The sequence below is a fragment of the Platalea leucorodia genome (assembly GCF_965183815.1).
Source record: "Platalea leucorodia genome assembly, chromosome: W".
In the NCBI taxonomy this organism is placed as follows: domain Eukaryota; kingdom Metazoa; phylum Chordata; class Aves; order Pelecaniformes; family Threskiornithidae; genus Platalea; species Platalea leucorodia.
In genome coordinates this window covers 19,803,372-19,820,836 of record NC_138859.1, presented here as the reverse complement: position 1 = coordinate 19,820,836, position 17,465 = coordinate 19,803,372, and the positions used below count along the sequence as shown (strand labels likewise).

The window sequence follows — 17,465 nt, the reverse complement described above, 5'->3', positions numbered from 1 at the left end:
TAGGGATGCCCGACCCTGGAGAACCTCCAGGGATGCCTGAGACCAAGCTTGTGTGGACGGAACCATCATGCTCAGCACCCTGACTACTGGCAACTGCCATTCCTGTCAGCAAGGAACGGAGAAGTAGAGATATAACCAGTTTTCTGTAACTTTGTAGTGTTCTTTGCATTGTTAATCATTCTTTCACAGAGTCAATATCTAAACTCCGTCACACAGATCCAATTATTGCATAGTAATTAATACATACATTTAGTCTGTGCTGACCTAAACCACGACATTAATAAAAATGGTGTCATAAGTGGGATCCGAAGGAGGTTTTGGACAGAGAAAAGAGGATTGTACAGCTGTAGTACCGTCCAACGAACATCCGCAAGGCTGAGACTACCTACAGCCGCCAAGCTAGTTTGCCCAGGTGTAATTTTGCAGAACCTGAGAGTGGGCGCTCGGGGTAGGAGTCTGGTGGGAAACGCACTTAGTACTCCTTCTCGAGGTAGTGTTTTAATGGTGCATATAGGATAACACTAAGTTATATATGAGATAACACTAACTTCTACTTGATATAATGTGTCAATACTGTATATAAGATACCACTACCTCCTACTCTATATAGCATGTTAATAGCGTATATAAGATAGCACTAACATTTTGAAACATGTTCAAGCATAAAACAGTAACAAATGTAATGTAGCTCTTTCCCCTTCCTGGTATGTCTTCTGTAATCACTCAGCAACTCCCAGCATATATAGTCCAGCAAATCCTTTCTGTGCTGTTCGAAACATCCTTGGTATGAAACTGTACTTGTTGGAAGGTGGAGGGGCCGAGACACTGTGTACTCCTTGAAGAGCAGTGGGAGGAAACGGGAGTCAAGGTTGTGTAGCTGTGCTCTGAGCAGCGTATCTTAACACTTCCTCTCCTGGCATGCATGTGAAGAGGTGGTTTCTTGCAATGGTTTCTGCCAGGCTGGAAGAGGGGCTGAGAACAGTCACACAAAACACTGATGATGTAAGAAACTGAAACCACACAACCCTTAAATAGGGACCTAAAAACTGATTTTAAATGAGTAGAGGAAAACCTACTAGCCTATTACGATGCTGGGGTGTGTTAGCCACCTGGGTACATGAACTCAAGGAACAAGAAGGACATTTCTGCCTTTGTCAGGCCCCTGAGTGCACTAATAGGCCTTACTGGCCCTGACCAGCCTCACCTGGGGCCTCCACCCACACCCTCTGCCCATGGGCCCAGGGGATCCATTTCAATTGAAGGGGAAATTCAAATTGTAACTGCTCAGCAATGGTAATTTGTGACAGAGGCATGATATGGTATGGAGGGCAAGAAGGCCTAACTGCAGAACTGGTTAAACTGCCTAGAAGCAGGAGTGCCACAGACTGAAGGACTCCTTGCAAGGAAGCATAGATTCCCTTGCTGATAAGATAAGAAATGCTGTCTTGTAAGGATCCTGGAAATCAAGTGCTCAGGGGGACACTTCTGGTCAGCAGAACTGGCGCTGGGGGATTGCCCTGGTTTCAGCTGGGATAGAGTTAATTTTCTTCTTGGTAGCTGGTATGGGGCTGTGTTTTGGGTTTAGGATGAGAACAATGTCGAGGATACACTGAGGTTTTGTTCTTGCTAAGTAGTTGCTAAGTGGCGCTCACAGTGGTAAAGGACTTTTCAACTGCCCATGCTCTGCCCGGTGCACAAGAAGCTGGGAGGGGGCACAGCCAGGACAGCTGACCCAGACTGGCCAAGGGGCTATTCCGTACCATGTAACTTCATGCTCAGTATATATAAACTGGGGGAGTTCGCCGGGGGAGGGGGCAACGATTGCTGCTTGGGGGACGGGCTGGCCATCGGTCGGAGGGTGGCGAGCAATTGTAGAGTGTATCGTTTGCTTTGTATTACTATTGTACTATTATTACTTGTTATTATTATTATTGTTATTATTACTACTATTCTATTTTTATTTTACTTCAGTTATTAAACTGTTCTTATCTCAACCCACGAGTTTTCTCCCTTTTACCCTTCTGATTCTCTCCCCCATCCCACTGGTGGGGAGTGAGCGAGCGGCTGCGTGGTGCTTAATTGCTGGCTGGGGTTAAACCACGACAGTCCTTTTTGGCGCCCAACGTGGGGCTCGAAGGGTTTGAGATAATAACAGATTAACTAGAGTGTATTAAGGAATTTCATTTTGTTAACAGTTATCGGTTGTAATATTGATTCATCCGTTCTCGGTACTAGTCTACCTGATGTGCACCATGCTCTTGTTTTTGCTGTGCTTTGCCATAATGAGTGATGTGTTGCCTGGAAGACTGGTTATTAAAACACTGGCCTTGAGTGCTATCTGGTATTTGGGTTCTGTAGTGAAGCCATTACTGTACTTCGGGTACCACCTCATGGAGAGAATTAGCAATTATACCTTCTCTTCTGAGAGTTTTTTTATGGAGGAAATACAGGATGGCACCTTTGCTACTTTCTTCTATGATGTTTTCTCCTTCATTACAACAATTTTTCATTATCTTGAGCATCCTTGGGTAGTTAAGATATATCCGTTGATAGTTCTTGGGAATTTTGTTTCAGTTTTATCTAAGGTTAATAAGCAGCTTAAGAATATCATCCAGAGATCTCCTCGAAGGCTGGATAGTTATGAGTGGCAGGGTGTGTGGGAGAGTATGGGCAAGTACCTAGGACAATGGGCACCTCCAGTGTTTTGGAACTTCACCCCCGAACAAGTGCAGAATCCTGAAAAACTAGTAAAGTATTTGGAAAATGTATGTTGTCACCCTGGCAACTCCAGAGAGACACAGATCACTGCAACGTGCTGGGGCCTGGCCCATGCCTACCGAGCCCTATTCAACAGTATTCAGTACCCTCAAGGGAAAGAGAAGGTCTCTGGATCGGAGGACAAAATGACGGCCCCCATGGCTGTGCCGGCCCCTGCCACAGGCACTGCGGCTGTGCCAGCCCCTGCGCCGGCCCCCGTGGCTGTGCCAGCCCCCACGATAGGCACTGCGGCTGGACCAGAGAACCAATCCGTGCCAGTATCACTTGCCCCTATACAGAAGAAAAAATACACAAGGAAATCAGCTCGTTTAGTAAGGGCTGATGATGAGCCAGGGCCATCAAGAGAACAGGAGGAGGAAGAGGTGGAACCCATAAATGAGATGGTAACCACCCAATCCCTCTCCCTGAGTGAGCCGCGAGATATGCGAAAAGATTTCGGTCGTCGTCCAGGTGAGCACATCATCACCTGGCTGCTCCGATGCTGGGATAATGGGGCCAGTAGCCTGGAATTAGAGGGTAGGGAAGCCAAGCAGCTGGGATCCCTTTCTAGGGAAGGGGGCATTGACAAAGCAATTGGAAAAGGGGCAAAAGCCCTCAGCCTCTGGAGGCGACTCCTGTCAGGTGTGAAGGAAAGATTTCCCTTCAAGGAAGATTTTTTATGTCACCCAGGCAAGTGGACCACCATGGAGAGAGGTATCCAGTACCTGAGGGAATTAGCTGTGCTGGAAGTGATTTATAATGACCTGGACAATGAGCAGTTATCCAAAGATCAAGACGAAGTCCAGTGCACACGACCCATGTGGCGGAAGTTTGTATGGAGCGCACCATCATCACATGCAAACTCATTGGCAATAATGACCTGGAAAGATGAAGAGGGACCAACAGTGGACGAAATGGCTGGCCAGCTCCGACAATAAGAAGAAAGTCTCTCTTCCTCCCTACAGGCCTGCGTATCGGGTGTGGAGAAAGTGTCCCAGGAGGTCCAGCAACTCGAAGAGGATATATCCTACTCCTCACCTGTACGGAGCAGTATCTCAGCCATTAGGAGTAAGCGTCCCTCTCTTCAAGAGAGAAGATATAGTGGATACACACCACGGGGCACCCTGTGGTTTTATCTGCGTGACCACGGAGAGGACATGAGGAAGTGGGATGGAGAATCTACCTCGACCCTAGAGGCACGGGTACGTGAGTTGCAAGGAAAAACAACTACAAAAGGTGGTTCTCCCAGGAGAGTTGCGGCTCCAGTTTCCAGCGAGCAGTTCCTCAGACAGGGTAGAAGGGCTGATTCTGTTTCCGATCCTAATAAAGGGATTTTTGACTCGCATTTACAAGAAGTGAGTAACGAGTGCTATGACCAGGACTAGAGGGGCCCTGCCTCCAGCCAGGTGGAGGAAAGGGACAATCGGGTGTACTGGACTGTGTGGATTCGATGGCCTGGCACATCAGACCCACAGGAGTATAAGGCTTTAGTAGACACCGGTGCACAGTGTACCCTAATGCTATCAAGCTATGAAGGGGCAGAACCCATCTGTATTTCTGGAGTGACAGGGGGATCCCAACAGCTGACTGTATTGGAGGCCGAAGTGAGCCTAACAGGGAATGAGTGGCAGAAGCACCCCATTGTGACTGGCCCAGAGGCTCCGTGCATCCTTGGTATAGACTACCTCAGGAGAGGGTATTTCAAGGACCCAAAAGTGTACCGGTGGGCTTTTGGCATAGCCGCATTGGAGACAGAGGAAATTAAACAGCTGTCTACCCTGCCCGGTCTTTTGGAGGACCCCTCTGTTGTGGGGTTGCTGAGGGTCAAAGAACAACAGGTACCAACTGCTACCACAACAGTGCACCGGCGGCAATATCACACCAACAGAGATGCCCTGATTCCCATCCATAAGCTGATTCGTCAGCTGGAGAGCCAAGGAGTGATCAGCAAGACTCGCTCACCCTTTAGCAGTCCCATATGGCCCATATGCAAAAGTCTAATGGAGAGTGGAGACTAACAGTAGACTATCGGGGCCTGAATGAATTCACGCCACCGCTGAGCGCTGCTGTGCCAGACATGTTAGAACTTCAATATGAATTGGAGTCAAAGGCAGCCAAGTGGTATGCCACCATTGACATCGCTAATGCATTTTTCTGAATCCCTTTGGCAGCAGAGTGCAGGCCACAGTTTGCTTTCACTTGGAGGGGGGTCCAGTACACCTGGAATCGACTGCCCCAGGGGCAGAAACACAGCCCCACCATTTGCCATGGACTGATCCAGACTGCACTGGAACAGGGTGGGGCTCCGGAACACCTGCAATACATTGATGACATCATCATATAGGGCAACACAGCAGAGGAAGTTTTTGAGAAAGGGAAGCAAATAGTCCAAATTCTTCTGGAGGCTGGCTTTGCTATAAAACAAAGTAAGGTCAAGGGACCTGCACAGGAGATCCAGTTTTTAGGAATAAAATGGCAAGATGGGCGTCGTCAGATCCCAATGGATGTAATCAACAAAATAACAGCTATGTCCCCACCAACCAGCAAAAAGAAGCACAAGCTTTCTTGGGCGTTGTGGGTTTTTGGAGAATGCATATTCCACATTACAGTCTCATAGTAAGCCCTCTCTATCAAGTGACCCGCAAGAAGAACGATTTCAAATGGGGCCCTGAGCAACGACAAGCCTTTGAACAAATTAAACAGGAGATAGTCCATGCAGTAGCCCTTGGACTAGTTCAAGCAGGACAAGATGTAAAAAATGTGCTCTACACTGCAGCTGGGGAGAACGGCCCTACCTGGAGCCTCTGGCAGAAAGCACCAGGGGAGACTCGAGGTCGACCCCTGGGGTTTTGGAGTCGGGGATACAGAGGATCTGAGGCCCGCTATACTCCAACTGAAAAAGAGATATTGGCAGCATATGAAGGAGTTCGAGCTGCTTCAGAAGTGGTTGGTACCGAAGCACAGCTCCTCCTGGCACCCCGACTGCCGGTGCTGGGCTGGATGTTCAAAGGGAGGGTCCCCTGTACACATCATGCAACTGATGCTCCATGGAGTAAGTGGGTCGCACTGATTACACAACGGGCTCGAATAGGAAACCCCAGTCGCCCAGGAATCTTGGAAGTGATCATGGACTGGCCAGAAGGCAAAGATTTCGGAATATCGCCAGAGGAGGAGGTGACGCGTGCTGAGGAGGCCCCACTGTATAATAAACTGCCAGAAAATGAGAAGCAATATGCCCTGTTCACTGATGGGTCCTGTCGTCCTGTGGGGAAGCATCGGAGGTGGAAGGCTGCTGTATGGAGTCCTGTATGAGAAGTTGCAGAAACTGCTGAAGGAGAAGGTGAATCGAGTCAGTTTGCAGAGGTGAAAGCCATCCAGCTGGCTTTAGATATTGCTGACTGAGAAAAGTGGCCAATGCTCTATCTCTATACTGACTCATGGATGGTGGCAAATGCTCTATGGGGGTGGCTGCGGCAATGGAAACAGAGCAACTGGCAGCGCAGAGGCAAACCCATCTGGGCTGCCACATTGTGGCAAGATATTGCCGGTCGGGTAGAGAACCTGGTTGTAAAAGTACGCCACGTAGATGCTCATGTACCCAAGAGTTGGGACACTGAATAAGATAAGAAATGCTGTCTTGTAAGGATCGTGGAAATCAACTGCTCAGGGGGACACTTTTGGTCAGCAGAACTGGCGCTGGGGGATGAACCAAACGCCAGGTTAAGGCTCCCGATGCCGACGCTCCTATGATTGGTGCTGGCGCAAGTGTATATAAGGAATCGGCTTGTGCTGCATCTTTGCAGACTCCTTGTAGAACCGCTTATGGCAGTAGGACTCTGTGCAATGCATTGTCCATTAAATCTCTTTATATTTATGCACAAATGTGTTTAATTTGCCTCGAGGGGTACAATAAATATTCCCCAACAGACGCTATAGTAGCTACTAGTCAAAAAGGAGAGACCCATTCTTGTTTCCTTTGTTCTGTAAGGAGGCTTGAATATTGTCTCCCATGAGGCTTTCTATCTCCCTGTCAGGCTTTGGCAAGGCTGTCTGTTTCTCTTGTCATGCCCCAGTGTTGGGAGCTTTTTTTCTTCTTTTGTTGAAGGTTATTAATTAAAGCTGTCTGGTTGCAGCTCAGCAAAGAAGAGATTACTGGAGAAAACCAGCTAGATTTAGGGATAAGGAAAGAGCTTATCCCTATGGGGTCATAGGAGATGATAACTTAGGAATAGTGCACCCACAATACTGAAATAACCAGACCTAAGAATTTGAGATCTAGAAATGTATTTTCTTAATCTGTGGCATAAATGAAATCCACATCACAGTACTTACTTATTTCCTGTGGAGGTTAACTCTTCTCTTGTTTATCAACTTCACTGTAACCTCTGGAAGATCCAGAATACAGAGCCTCCCTTATATGTGGTATTACTTATGGAGCTGGATTAAACCACCATCTAACAGGGTTCTGAGAGCAAGTGTGCAACGACAATGTTTGACTTGAAAGAGAATGGATGCGTCCCAGAAAGCTACCTCTTCACTATATACTGTTCACCCAGAGGTGAATGTTAGAGAAGGACAAATCCAGTAGCCTGACAGAGGTGAGGCTGCTGCAGCTCCATACTCCCATGTCCAAGCAGTAGCCAGGCTGAGCATTTCTTCCCAGTAGGCATATGCATGAGCACACGTATACACCACATATATACACAGCTGGCTACACAGATCAACACACTCGGAACTCACACAAGTGGAGAGGAAGGTGCTGATCTCTTCTCCCTGGTATCCTGTGACAGGACGCGTGGGAATGGTTAAAAGCTGGGTCAGAGGAGGTTTAGACTTGACTTTAGGAAACATTTCTTTACCGAGAGGGTGGTCAAACACTGGAACAGGCTTCCTAGAGAGGAGGTCGATGCCCCATGCCTGTCAGTGTTTAAGAGGCATTTGGACAATGCCCTTAATTCTATGCTTTAACTTTTAGTCAGCCCTGAAGTGGTCAGGCAGTTGGACTAGGTGATCATTGTAGGTCCCTTCCAGCTGAACTATTCTATTCTATTTTATTATGTTCTGTTCTGTTCTGTTCTAAATGCCTTTTAGCAGAAGCAGTGGTATAGACATGTCTTCTAACACAGTGCTAACACATGTAAGAAATGAACTAGGCAGACATTTTTTTGAAATGCTCTATGGGGTCATTGACCTAAGGATAAGGAAACACATATAGCAGAAGCCTGCAGAAAGGAAGCCATGTGTTCTTCTCAAGTTGGCTTTTTGTTGTTGTTTTTCCATTTTAGTGGGCAGTGTTGCTTGTATCTTGCAACACAGCTCAAAGCCCAAATAATACTGCATTATCATAGGGGCCCATGTGTCCATGGCACCAGCACCTGGAGAGAGTGAGGGTGTGTGAGAAAGTATGTGATTTTTGGCAAATAGCAAGTCAGATTACCCAGTGAGTAGGTGAAGTGATCTCCGAGCCAGGTGTGTGTATGTGTGTGTCTCTAAGGGCGAGACCACAGGGGATGGGATTGGCTACCAGAGAGACCGGTGAAGTCCCAGACTGCTGAGGGGGGGCGGGGGGGGTGGGGGGGGGTGAAGGGGGTGTTTGTGTGTGTGTGTGTGCACACACGCCTGTGAGTGAAGCAGTCTTTACCAGAAACTGGAGTGGTGCTGTGGGCCACATGTCCAGGTGCCAGCAACTGGGGAGACTGGGATCCAGGGGCTAGCTCCTGGGCAGACCAAGTGTCTGAGCCCAGCTACTAGAGGGATCCACGTTGTACATGTGTGTGTGTGTATTTACCATTAATGGACTTTCACCCTGATCAGCCAGAGAGGGGACCAGAATAAGGCCGTTGGTGCTGTTTGTGTTTTTGTGAGCGCTGAGTGTGTCCATCTGTGTTGATCTGCATGGCTGGCCATGCATATATGTATATATTTGTGGGTATATGTGTGTTTGTGTGTGTGCCTATTGGGAATACATTGTTACATTTGCTACTGGTTAGACCGGGGGGGGCATAGAGCTGCGGCAGCCTCGCCTCTTTCAATGTCAGCCAATCACAGGGGAGTCTGAGAACACATGGGGTATGGTGGAATCAAAAATGTTGGCTCCCTGCCATAAAATGGTGGCTGAAACAAAATGGCAGCCCTTCCGCATGTAGTGGGAGTTGCTGGTTCTGACATTTTTCCAGGTAAACTGGAAGGGGTGACTTGCTCTGCTGTCCAATCACAGGGCAGTCTGAGAACACATGGGTTATGACATTTTAAAAAATGCCAGCCTCCAGGGAAAAAAGAGATGGGGTAAACTGACCTTGTGACTGGAACAGAGAAGGAACAGAGAAGGGCAAGTGGGACATGTGACTGTAAGTAGGGGCAGGGCTTCTACAGGTATTGGCAGGTGTGGCACCTGTCACTTCTTGACTTTGATAAAAGTTGTACTTATATTACTGTCATGGAAATCTCTTGGCCTTGACCCAGCAACACCAATGGTGGAAGTCCGGGCACTCTTCAGGAAAACTGGGGCCATCTCCAGATATGACTACCATCTCTGCTCTACTGGGTAGCAGCTGGAGGTAGGAGACTGCCTGGAGAAGTTGAGTTCTGTGACTAGATTTGCTAGTTCAGTCATGAGCACTCAGTAATGCTGAGGTGGTACAAAGGAGCTGTAATCCAATTGTGACTTGGTAAGGAAGCAGGTTCTCCAATATCGGAGAACTCTTTCTTGGTCAATAAGGATGATTGCTGAACTAGTCAGCTCTGGCCTTCCCTCCCTATGTGTGAGGTATCCGGAGGGTCTAATCCTTTCATCAGAGGCACAGGGATCTGTAGGCTTGAGGTGGGGACTTAGGTTCAAGTCCTAGAGATACTGTCTGTAGAGTATGCACTTATGGATCCTTTGAGGTTGAAGCAATAATTACAGGATATCACTCCTTGAGTCCTACATTACTGTAGAATCATAAAATAATTTAGGTTGGAAGGGAGAACAGGAAGCCATCTAGTCTAAGTCTCCACTCAGAGAAAGATGATCACAGAATCATAGAATAATTTAGGATAGAAGGAACTTCTGTAAGTCATTTAGTCAAACACCCTGCTCAAAGCAGGACCAATTAGATCGGGTTCCTCAGGAACTTGTCCAGCTGAGTTTTGAATATCTCCAAGAATGGAGATTCCACCACCTGTCTGGGCAATCTCTTCCAATATTTGGCCAACCTCATGATAGAAAGAGTTTTTCCTTATATCTAATAGGAATTTCTCATATTCCAACTTGTGCCCATTACCTCTTGTCCTATCACTGTGCACCTTTGAGAAGAATCTGGCTCTGTCTTCTCTATACCCTCCCATGAGATAGCTGTAGACAGTAATAAGATAACCCATCCCCTTTGCCTTCTGTTTTTAAGAAAAAAAAAGTCTTAAGAAAAAAAAAATAGCTGAGAAAAAAAAATAGTTCTCAGTCCCTTTTTGTATGCCTTGGGCTCCAGTCCCCTGATCATCTTGGTGTTCCTCCACTGGATTCGTTTCAGTATTTTCAATGTCTTTCTTGTGACGAGGAGTCCCAAACTGCACACAGTACTCCAGATGCAGACTTAAAAGTACCAAATAGAGGAGAACAATCAATTCCCTCACCCTGCTGGCTACATTCTTGCTAATACAGCCCAGTATTTCGTTGGCCTTCTTTGCTGCAGGGGCATACTGATGACATGTTCAACTTGTTTTCTACTAGTACCCCTAGATGCTTTTATGCAAAATTTTTTGTAGCCAGTTGCTCCCTAGCCTGTTGTATTGAATGGGATTATTTCATGCCAGATGCAGCACCTTGCATTTCCCTTTGTTGGATTTCATGAGGTTCTTGTCAGGCCATTCCTCTAGCCTGTCAAGGTCCCTCCAAATAGCAACCCTGCCCTCCAGCACATCAACTGCTTCCCCTGTTGCACAAAGGATTATGATACAGACTTACATACACAAAGAATTGTTTGCAGGGTCTGTAGCTGATGATATACATTGCCTCTAGTGGTAAAAATAACTTTTGGGGGCAGGGGAGGAAGGGGAGAGAAAAGGGAAAGGGAAACTCTTCCCCAGTGGCCAGCTGGGAAAGAAATGATGGGTATCTCCCCAAATTAGCAACCTGTTCAGTCAGTCACACGGAGCTTTTGAAAACATGCTAGTGTCCTAGTTTCAGCTGGGATAGAGTTAATTTTCTTCCTAGTAGCTGGTATAGGGCTGTGTTTTGGATTTAGTATGAGAATAATGTGGATAACACACTGATGTTTTAGTTGTTGCTGAGTAGTGTTTACACCAGTCAAGGACTTTTCAGCTTCCCATGCTCTGCCAGGTGCACAAGAAGCTGGGAGGGGGCACAGCCAGGACAGCTGACCCAGACTGGCCAAAGGGCTATTCCATAGCATATGATGTCATGCTCACTATATAAACTGGGGGGAGTTGGCCGGGGGGCAGTGATTGCTGCCCGGGGACAGGCTGGACATCAGTCAGCGGGTGGTGAGCAATTGCATTGTGCATCACTTGTTTTGTATATTCTATTATTATTATTATTATTATTATTATTATTATTATTATTATTATTATTCCTCTGCTGTCCTATTAAACTGTCTTTATCTCAGCCCAGGGGTTTTAATTTTTCTTTCCTGATTCTCTTCCCCATCCTACCGGGGAGTGGGGGAGGGTGACCGAGCAGCTGTGTGGTGCTTAGTTGCCAACTGGGGTTAAACCACGACAGTCCTTTTTGGCGCCCAAGGTGGGGCTTGAAGGGTTGAGATAATGACAAATCTGACCAGAGCGTGTTAAAACAAATTTGTTATAAGCATTCATTCTGTTAGTTTAGTAATCGCTGGTCACAATGTTGATTTACTTGCTCTCAGAACTATGCTATTTGCTCCGAGAGTTGTGTTTTGTAACACCTTACTTGCCATATATACTGTTTGTCAGTACTGATGTGCTGTTTGTCACTTCTGGGAGATGGATTAAGGTTGTTGCTTTGCTGTACTGTGAAACACTGGCTTATGGTATGATAAAATTATTGGTCATGAGATCAATCTCATATTTCTACTCAGCTTTGCCATCACCTCTGTACTTTGGGAGCCATCTATCAGAAATTATTAGTAATTACACTTTTAACTTTTTCTCCTTGGAGAGCCAGCCTACGGGGGAGAAACCTTCCATCTTCCCCTTCTTCGCCAGGCTAATTACAATAACTCTTGAGAATTTTGAATATCCTTGGGATGTTCAAACCAGCATGTTCCTATTGCTATGTCTCCTGAATGTGTGTCAGGTCTTGCTTAGGGTTAAACAATTATTTAAGAATACTGTGGCTATTCCAACCCCAGCGACAGGCACTGTGCCTACTCAAACCCTGGTGACAGGTACTGCAGCTGAACCAGAGAACCAACCCGTGCTGGTATCAATTGCCTCTATACACAAGAAGAAATATTGGAAGCGAAAGTCATCTCGTTTAGAAAGGGATGATGAAAAAACAGGGCCATCACGAGGAGAGGAGGAGGAAGAGGAAGAACTTGTAAAGGAGACGGGAACCACCCAATCCCTGTCCCTGAGTGAGCTGCGAGATACGCGAAGATTTCAGACGTTGTCCAGGCGAGCACATTGTCACCTGGCTGCTCCAATGCTGGGATAGCGGGGCCAGTAGCCTGGAATTAGAGGGTAGGGAAGCCAAGCAGCTGGGATCCATTTCTAGGGAAGGGGGCATTGACAAAGCAATTGGAAAAGGGACAAAAGCCCTCAGCCTCTGGAGGCGACTCCTGTCAGGCATGAAGGAAAGGTATCCCTTCAAGGAAGATGTTATATGTCACCCAGGCAAGTGGACCACCATAGAGAGAGATATCCAGTACCTGAGGGAATTAGCCATGCTGGAGGTGATTTCTAATGACCTGGACATCGAGCAGTTATCCAAAGATCCAGATGAAGTCCGGTGCACACGACACATGTGGTGGAAGTTTGTACGGAGCACACCATCATCACACGCAAACTCATTGGCCATACTGACCTGCAAAGATGGAGAGGGACCAATAGTGGGTCAAGCAGCTAGCCAGCTCCGGGAAAACGAAGAAAGTCTCTTTTCCTCCCTTGTTTCGGCTGTGGAGAAACTGTCCTGGAAGGTCCAGCAACTCAAAGAGGATAGGTCCTACTCCTCACCTCTACAGACCAGCATCTCAGCTATTAGAGTCAGTGTTCTGCTCAAGAGAGAGGATATAGTGGATACACACCATGGGGCACACTATGGTTTTACCTGCCTGACCATGGAGAGGATATGAGGAAATGGGATGGAAAATCTACTTCGACCCTAGAGGCATGGGTACGTGAGTTGCAAGGAAAAATAATCATACAAGGGGGTTCTTCCAGGAAAACTGCTGCTCCAGTTTCCAGTGAGCAGTTCCCCAGACAGAGTAGAAGGGCTGATTTTGTTTCCAGTCTTAATAAAGGGACTTTTGATTCGCATTTATAAGAAGTGAGTAACAAATACTATGACCAGGACTAGAGGGGCCCTGCCTCCAGCCAGGTGGAGGAAAGGGACAACCAGGTGTACCAGACTGTGTGGATTCGATGGCCTGGCACATCAGACCCACAGGAGTATAAGGCTTTAGTAGACACCGGTGCACAGTGTACCCTAATGCCATCAAGCTATGAAGGGGCAGAACCCATCTGTATCTCTGGAGTGACAGGGGGATTCCAACAGCTGACTGTATTGGAGGCCGAAGTGAGCTTAACCGGGAAGGAGTGGCAGAAGCACCCCATTGTGACTGGCCCAGAGGCTCCGTGCATCCTTGGCATAGACTACCTCAGGAGAGGGTATTTCAAGGACCCAAAAGGGTACTGGTGGGCTTTTGGCATAGCTGCCTTGGAGATGGAGCAAATGAAACAGCTGTCTACCCTGCCCGGTTTCTCGAAGGACCTGTCTATCGTGGGGTTGCTGAGGTTCAAAGAACAACAGGTGCCAATCGCTACCACAACAGTGCACCGGCAGCAATATCGCACCAACAGAGATGCCCTGATTCCCATCCATAAGCTGATTCGTCAGCTGGAGAGCCAAGGAGTGATCAGCGAGACTCGCTCACCCTTTAACAGTCCCATATGGCCCATATGCAAAAGTCTAATGGAGAGTGGAGACTAACAGTAGACTATCGGGGCCTGAATGGAGTCACGCCACCACTGAGCACTGTCATGCCGGACATGCTAGAACTTCAGTATGAACTGGAGTCAAAGGCAGCCAAGTGGTATGCCACAACTGACATCGCTAATGCATTTTTCTGAATCCCTTTGGCAGCAGAGTGCAGGCCATAGTTTGCTTTCACTTGGAGGGGGGTCCAGTACACCTGGAATCGACTGCCCCAGGGGCAGAAACACAGCCCCACCATTTGCCATGGACTGATCCAGACTGCACTGGAACAGGGTGGGGCTCCGGAACACCTGCAATACATTGATGACATCATCATATAGGGCAACACAGCAGAAGAAGTTTTTGAGAAAGGGAAGCAAATAGTCCAAATCCTTCTGGAGGCCGGCTTTGCCATAAAACAAAGTAAGGTCAAGGGACTTGCACAGGAGATCCAGTTTTTAGGAATAAAATGGCAAGATGGGCGTCGTCAGATCCCAATGGATGTAATCAACAAAATAACAGCCATGTCTCCACCAACCAGCAAAAAGGAAACACAAGCTTTCTTGGGCGTTGTGGGTTTTTGGAGAATGCATATTCCAAATTACAGTCTGACTGTAAGCCCTCTCTATCAAGTGACCCGGAAGAAGAACGATTTCAAATGGGGCCCTGAGCAACGACAAGCCTTTGAACAAATTAAACAGGAGATAGTCCATGCAGTAGCCCTTGGACTAGTTCAAGCAGGGCAAGTTGTAAAAAATGTGCCCTACCCTGCAGCCGGGGAGAATGGCCCTACCTGGAGCCTCTGGCAGAAAGCACCAGGGGAGACTCGAGGTCGACCCCTAGGGTTTTGGAGTCGGGGATACAGAGGATCCGAGGCTGGCTATACTCCAACTGAAAAAGAGATATTAGCAGCATATGAAGGGGTTCGAGCCGCTTCGGAAGTGGTTGGTAATGAAGCACAGCTCCTCCTGGCACCCCGACTGCCGGTGCTGGGCTGGATGTTCAAAGGGAGGGTCCCCTGTACACTGCATGTAACTGATGCTACATGGAATAAGTGGGTCGCACTAAACACACAACGGGCTCGAATAGGAAACCCCAGTCGCCCAGGAATCTTGGAAGTGATCATGGACTGGCCAGAAGGCAAAGATTTCGGAATATCGCCAGAGGAGGAGGTGACGCGTGCTGAGGAGGCCCCACTGTATAATAAACTGCCAGAAAATGAGAAGCAATATGCCCTGTTCACTGATGGGTCCTGTCATCTGGTGGGGAAGCATCGGAGGTGGAAGGCTGCTGTATGGAGTCCTGTATGACAAGTGGCAGAAACTGCTGAAGGAGAAGGTGAATCGAGTCAGTTTGCAGAGGTGAAAGCCATCCAGCTGGCTTTAGATATTGCTGACTGAGAAAAGTGGCCAATGCTCTATCTCTATACTGACTCATGGAGGGTGGCAAATGCCCTGTGGGGGTGGTTGCAGCAATGGAAGCAGAGCAACTGGCAGCGCAGAGGCAAACCCATCTGGGCTGCTGCATTGTGGCAAGATATTGCTGCCCAGGTAGAGAACCTGGTTGTACAAGTACGTCACATAGATGCTCACGTACCCAAGAGTCGGGCCACTGAAGAACATCAAAACAACCAGCAGGTAGATCAGGCTGCTAAGATTGAAGTGGCTCAAGTGGATCTGGACTGGCAACAGAAGGGTGAATTATTTCTAGCTTGGTGGGCCCATGACACCTCAGGCCATCAAGGAAGAGGTGCAACCTACAGATGGGCTCATGATCGAGGGGTGCACTTCACCATGGACACTATTGCACAGGTTGTCCATGAATGTGAAACACGCACTGCAATCAAGCAAGCCAAGCGATTCAAGCCTCTCTGGTATGGAGGACGGTGACTGAAATATAAATATGGTGGAAGGAACCACCGGATGGCTGGAAACATATCCCGTGCCCCATGCCACCACCCGGAACACTATCCTGGACCTTGAAAAGCAAGTCCTGTGGCGACATGGCACCCCAGAAAGAATTGAGTCAGACAACGGGACTCATTTCCGAAACAACCTCATAGACACCTGGGCCAAAGAGCATGGCATTGAGTGGGTATATCACATCCTCTATCATGCACCAGCCTCTGGGAAAATCGAACGGTACAATAGACTGTTAAAGACTATGCTGAGAGCAGTGGGTGGTGGGACATTCAAACATTGGGATACACATTTAGCAAAGGCCACCTGGTTAGTCAACACTAGGAGATCTGCCAATTGAGGTGGACCTGCCCAGTCAAAACTTTTATGTACTGTAGAATGGGATAAAGTCCCTGTAGTGCACATAAAAATACGTTGGGGAAGACAGTCTGGGTTATTCCTGCCTTGGGAAAGGCAAACCCATTTGTGGGATTGCTTTTGCTCAAGGACCTGGGTGCACTTGGTGGGTGATGCAGGAGGATGGGGAAGTCCATTGTGTACCTCAAGGGGATTTGATTTTGGGTGAGAACAGCCGATGATTTTAACTGTATGATGTTAATTGCTATGTAATACTGTATGTCATCGCTACTATAGTTGTTATATGCCATATCAACATTATTACAGTAAGAATCACCCAAATTAACAAAGAATGAACTTTGATGAAACCGAGCAAAGTGCAGCAGTGATGGAACCAGAACTGCCTTAAAGATAAATTCAGCTTGTGCCCTTTTTTGTTACTTCAGAGCCTAAATATTAAAAATGAGAAACAAGAGATGAAATGCAGTAGAAAACTAAAGAAAAAATGAAACTACAAACTAGGACATTATAAATTGCATCCAACACAGATTTTATTTACCTTAAGCCATTTATCAACACACTTGGCATGAAACTCGTGGTTACAGGGTAAGACTCTAAGTAGCTGCCTTGCCTCAAAGTCACACATACACACTACACACCTGAAAAAAAAGACAGCAAATATCTATAAACTTTCCCATTTAATAACAATAATTTAGATTCTATAGGCAACTTATAAGGTGTGTCTGCAAAAGGTTTTTTTTAAAAACCACTGGAGTATCTACAGTGATCAAACTTTTGTGGGTATAGATCTCTAGTGGACCAGTGTAAAATGAGAATTGCTTTTGTTTTGTTCACCATGGTTTCAAATCCCAAAGCAGACAAGGGCTTAAACTCATACCCATGGGAATTCACTGGCCCAAGCAGCAAATAGATTGTATTGCCATAATACAAAATACTGGAGTTCATGCCTGCTGACATAAACAGGTAGTGCAAACCCTATAGCATATTTCTTTCAGTTTTAACTTTAATTTTAGCTATATTAAAATAAAAAGCAGAAAACTTGCTTTGAGTATTTCTCAAAGCCATAATTGATTAAAGATCACACACATTTTTATTATGAAAAATTTCTCCTTAAATTACATCTATATTCTCTTGTACATGTTTTATAAACACATTTCTTTCCCAGGGACATCATCAACTTAAGTTCTCTGATACTTTTATTTTTCTTATTCCCTACTATGTTAAAAATGACATTGAAGATTGCTCTAAGTGGAAGATCAGAGAAAAAAACTCTTCTGTTCAATTTCAAACATTTGACAGCACTGTATATATCACTTTCACTGCCT

The 17,465-nt window shown here is 46.8% G+C and overlaps 1 protein-coding gene across 1 annotated transcript in view; it reads right to left on the bottom strand.

Moving 5' to 3' along the window:
- The window catches only part of LOC309601911 (E3 ubiquitin-protein ligase RNF38-like), a gene marked incomplete at both ends in the record, with an annotated part of 161,273 nt that overhangs the window by 113,421 nt on the left and 30,387 nt on the right, over positions 1-17,465 (bottom strand). The window contains one exon of the mRNA XM_082335173.1: positions 16,679-16,778. Within this exon, the coding sequence (XP_082191299.1) occupies positions 16,679-16,778 (100 nt within the window). The remainder of the gene's footprint in view (positions 1-16,678; positions 16,779-17,465) is intronic.